We start from the raw sequence: 5,178 nt of genomic DNA on the forward strand, positions 1-5,178 counted from the left end.
GGAAGGGCTCACCAGATCTTGGGATGAGGCAAGGTGGGGCAGTCACGGAGCAATGGTAATGAACCGGCGACGGGGAGGACGCGAAGGCGACGAGGGGTGGCAACGCCTAGATGAGGACAGGGACGCGGAGAAGCGACGACGCTTGGTCGGAGGGGGCAGCGTGGTGGAGCGGACGGGGACGGCGAGCGAGTCGCAGAGCTGTCGAGCGGCGAGTCGCGGATGAGGACGGGATTGCGGCGTTCGAACCTGAGAGGTGGGGAGCGCTGTTCCACGGAAAAACAGCGGATAGGGGGTGATGACCCGTGATCGTGGGCTGCCAAACGACGGGAAAATTTGATCCGAGACCGAAATCCGCGTGGGGGTCTGGGGAAAACAAGGGGATCATGTGGGAATTTGGGTTCCCCCGTGAGGCCTAAAACAGAAATTCTGATGCAAGTAAAAAAGCAAGAAATTCAGGCACAAACTCACACGGCTTTCTTTATTCGTTTCCCTGTCAAATTGTCTACACCGCCAGGCTCTCTTTCGCTGTCGCCTGATGTATAAAACCAATAATTACACGACAGGATCGGCCACCGAACCCTGTCCAACCCGGTAAATTTCTATTTCCTCCCCACAATTACTTCCAGGTTGCAGCGGCAGTGCACTTGTTCTGCTGTGCTCTTCTCCCTGAGCCGCCGAAAGATCCAAGCGCAAGGCCACCAAAACCAAACCAACCAAGGGCTGGCCTCCTCCCGATCTCCGGAGAAACTCATTCTTTTCTGCTCCCTGTTTCTTGTACTTTCCTCTCGCTCGTCTTCGATCCGTCTCCCACAAGGAGAGGGAGAGCCGAGCCGGTGAGATCATTGCCGTCCCTGTCACTCCCTCTCTATGCGACTCGCTTGTCCCCGTCGTCTGATTGATTAATCCAAGGGCATGGATCTCCATGAGGACGCCGGAGAGGTCAGCTGAGCTCGGAGGTTCTTGGGCAGCTGCTGCTATAAAGCTGTTCTCCCCTCCCAACCACTTCCTCCTCATGAAAGATGAGCAGCTCTTGATCGCATAGGGGTTGAGGAGCAAAGCCGGGTTGGAGATTTTTCCGGGTTTCTTTTTTCTCTGATCTTTTTCCTGCACTTTTCCGTCTGATATTTATCAGCTTCTTTTAATCTACTAGTAGAGCTGCTTGCTTGCTTGCTGAAAACCCCCTATTTTGCTCGCTTAGAAAGAGGTTGGATTTTTACTGCAAATACCCAGCCAGTCTCTGAGCCGACCTTTTTCCACCACTCAGCTATACTCAGGCGAGAACAACAGCGTCAGTTTGCAGCAGAAGAAAAGGTTCTCCCTTGTATTGAAAGCACACAAATTCCCTCCTATCTCTCTCCAACTCACTCCCATCACTCCTAGGGGTGAGCATAGTGATACAGGTGGCTGCTTGTTGAATCCAGTGTGCGCCACTTCTCCAACAAACACTGCGAGCTTGTTGCTATCCTGCAAGGAACAGCGTGCCAAGGCATCCGCTCCTCTCCTAGTTCTTGCGTCGATCCGACACCAATCTTGGATTCTGCTGCACGGATTGTGCTTCTTCTAGCAAAAGGCCCAAACATTTGATCCAGGCCACCTCTCGGATCCTTTGCAAGAAGCAGGCGGCCAGCCATGGTGTCCCGCTCCTACTCCAACCTCCTCGACCTGGCCACCGGAGCGGCGGACCAGGCGCCGGCGCCGACCGCGCTCGGCGCGCTCCGGCGCCGGCTCCCGCGCGTGGTCACCAACACGGGTCTCATCGACGACTCCCCGGCGTCGCCGTCCACGCCGTCCCCCGCGCCGCGGCCGCGCACCATCGTGGTGGCCAACCAGCTCCCGATCCGGTCCCACCGCCCGGCGTCGCCGGAGGAGCCCTGGACCTTCGACTGGGACGAGGACTCCCTCCTGCGCCACCTCCACCACACATCGCCCCCCTCGATGGAGTTCATCTACATCGGCTGCCTCCGCGACGACATCCCGGCGGCCGACCAGGACGCCGTGGCGCAGGCGCTCCTCGATACCCACAACTGCGTCCCGGCCTTCCTGCCGCCCGACATCGCCGAGCGCTACTACCACGGCTTCTGCAAGCAGCACCTGTGGCCGCTCTTCCACTACATGCTGCCGCTGTCCCCGGACCTCGGCGGCCGCTTCGACCGCTCGCTGTGGCAGGCCTACGTCTCCGCGAACAAGATCTTTGCGGACAAGGTGCTGGAGGTGATCAACCCGGACGACGACTTCGTGTGGGTGCACGACTACCACCTCATGGTGCTCCCCACCTTCCTGCGCAAGCGCTTCAACCGCATCAAGCTCGGCTTCTTCCTGCACTCGCCGTTCCCCTCGTCGGAGATCTACAAGACGCTGCCCGTGCGCGAGGAGCTGCTGCGCGCCCTGCTCAACTCCGACCTCATCGGCTTCCACACCTTCGACTACGCGCGCCACTTCCTCTCCTGCTGCGGCCGCATGCTCGGCCTCTCGTACGAGTCCAAGAGGGGGCACATTTGCCTCGAGTACTACGGCCGGACGGTGAGCATCAAGATCCTGCCGGTGGGGGTGCACATGGAGCAGCTCAAGACGGTGCTCGGTTTGCCGAAGACCGAGGCCAAGGTGGCTGAGCTGATGGAGATGTACATGGGGAAGGGCAGGGTCGTCATGCTGGGCGTCGACGACATGGACATCTTCAAGGGAATCAGCCTTAAGCTGCTCGCCATGGAGGAGTTGCTGCGGCAGCACCCCGAGTGGCGTGGGAAGCTGGTGCTGGTGCAGGTCGCCAACCCGGCGCGAGGGCGGGGCAAGGACGTCGCCGAGGTGCAGGCCGAGACGTACGCCATGGTGCGGCGCATCAACGAGGTGTACGGTGAACCAGGGTACGAACCGGTGGTTCTGATCGACGAGCCGTTGCAGTTCTACGAGCGCGTGGCGTACTATGTCATCGCCGAGGTGTGCCTGGTGACCGCGGTCCGGGACGGCATGAATCTGATCCCCTATGAATACATCGTGTCCCGGCAAGGCAACGAGAAGCTGGACAGGATGCTGCGGCAGGGGAAGCCAGAGGAGAAGAAGAGTATGCTGGTGGTGTCCGAATTCATCGGTTGCTCACCATCCCTGAGTGGCGCCGTCAGGGTGAACCCATGGAACATCGAGGCCGTGGCCGACGCCATGGAGAGCGCCCTTGTGCTGCCTGAGAACGAGAAGAAATTGCGCCACGACAAGCACTTCCGCTATGTGAGCACCCACGATGTGGGTTACTGGGCCAACAGCTTCCTGCAGGACCTCGAGAGGACCTGCAAGGATCATGCTCATCGGCGGTGCTGGGGCATTGGCTTCGGCCTGCGGTTCAGGGTGGTATCGCTAGACCGGCACTTCAAAAAGCTTTCCTTGGAGAGCATTCTGATTGCGTACCGGAATGCGAAGACGCGTGCGATTCTGCTGGACTATGACGGCACGCTGATGCCACAGGCGATTAACAAGAGCCCGTCCGCGGAATCGGTGAGGATACTGAACAGCTTGTGCAGGGACAAGAACAATGAGGTGTACCTCTGCAGCGGGTATGATCGGCGCACTCTCCATGAGTGGTTCCCTTGTGAGAACCTTGGCATAGCGGCGGAGCATGGTTATTTCCTCAGGTATGTGCTACTTAATTCGATGTCATGACCCTGGACAACTGATAGATTATGTTCTAGTTCACTATGCCAAGCTGAACATTGTGTCAGTATTCTGAAGAAATGTTTCAGAAACCTGCTTAGTTCGACACAACCGCATAGTAGCATTGGAATGGAACATAGTATGCAACAGTAAAGTATGGAAACTGCTCAATTTGTTGCTGAGACATACATACACATCACTAGAAACTGTCCAGTTCAGTGATTTCTGATCTCTGAATGTGTTATTACTGAATGGAGGTCTAAGAGGGACGCAGAATGGCAGACCTGCATCACCCCTGCGGACTGCAGCTGGAAGCAGATCGCAGAGCCGGTGATGTGCCTCTACAGGGAGACGACGGACGGTTCAACCATCGAGGACAGGGAGACGATCCTCGTGTGGAACTACGAGGACGCCGACCCTGACTTCGGCTCGTGCCAGGCCAAGGAGCTCGTCGACCACCTCGAGAGCGTGCTCGCGAACGAGCCCGTCTCAGTGAGGACCACACCTCACTCTGTCGAAGTGAAACCGCAGGTGACTCCTCGCTCTCGTTCTTCACTATCTTCATCTTGATCGACATCATGTTCTTGGCGCAAATAATCGACATCATTTCCTTCCTTTTCGCAGGGCGTGAGCAAGGGCCTGGTGGCGCGGCGCATGCTGGCGTCGATGCAGGAGCGGGGCCAGTGCCCGGACTTCGTGCTGTGCATCGGAGACGACAAGTCCGACGAGGACATGTTCCAGCTCATCGCCACGGCCGCCTGCGGGGACTCACTGGCGTCCAAGGCGGAGGTGTTCGCGTGCACCGTCGGCCGCAAGCCCAGCAAGGCCAAATACTACCTCGACGACGCGGCGGAGGTGGTGAGGCTGATGCAGGGGCTCTCCTACGTCTCCGAGGAGCTGGCCCTGGCGAACCACCGGGATGAAGACGAGGACTCGTCTCTGGACGTGTGGGAGTAGCAGGCTAGCGGTAGCCGGTAGTGTTCAGCGTCCTGCAGCAGTTGGGATTGCAGCCTTGCATTGCAGGTGCAGGGCGACAGGGCGTAATATTTGTGTTGGCTCACTTGGAGCTTTCGCGCGCCGAGTAGTTTTAGATGTGTAAATGAGGTATGCTTTTCAGGGTAATGCATTGTCAGTGGCATGAACCTAGTGATGCTGTAGTTAATTACTACGATGATCCTAGTACTGATTTCTTTGGAGGCCTTGAAGGCCTGTTTGAGATGCTGCCAGTATAACCAGGTCAGTGGTAAGGAGTAGGCAGATCTGAAGTTCCATTCTTCTTTTTCTCGTATGTGTGTATACCTCTTGGAATAAATAGCCATCTGATTGCCTGTCAGTTCCTTAAGTAGTTTTAGATGTGTAAATGAGGTATGCTTTTCACGGTAATGCATTGTCAGTGGCTTGAACCTAGCGATCATGTAGTTACTAGAATGATCCTAGTACTTGTTTCTATGAATGCGTTGAAGGCCTGTTTGAGGTGCTGCTAGCAGATCACCAGATCATTGGAAAGGAATAGGCAGATCTGAAGTTCCATTCCTCTGA

The 5,178-nt window shown here is 56.8% G+C and overlaps 1 protein-coding gene across 1 annotated transcript; it reads left to right on the plus strand.

Moving 5' to 3' along the window:
- Positions 1 to 570: 570 nt before the first annotated feature.
- Positions 571 to 4,972, plus strand: LOC117837626 (alpha,alpha-trehalose-phosphate synthase [UDP-forming] 6). Its single transcript, XM_034717349.2, has 3 exons — positions 571 to 3,620; positions 3,897 to 4,170; positions 4,264 to 4,972. Exons 1-3 carry the CDS (start codon positions 1,630 to 1,632, stop codon positions 4,594 to 4,596), a joined length of 2,598 nt encoding a protein of 865 aa, XP_034573240.1. The 5' UTR covers positions 571 to 1,629; the 3' UTR covers positions 4,597 to 4,972.
- The last annotated feature ends 206 nt before the right edge of the window (positions 4,973 to 5,178 follow it).

Source organism: Setaria viridis, chromosome 9 (genome assembly GCF_005286985.2).
Source record: "Setaria viridis chromosome 9, Setaria_viridis_v4.0, whole genome shotgun sequence".
Lineage (NCBI taxonomy): Eukaryota > Viridiplantae > Streptophyta > Magnoliopsida > Poales > Poaceae > Setaria > Setaria viridis.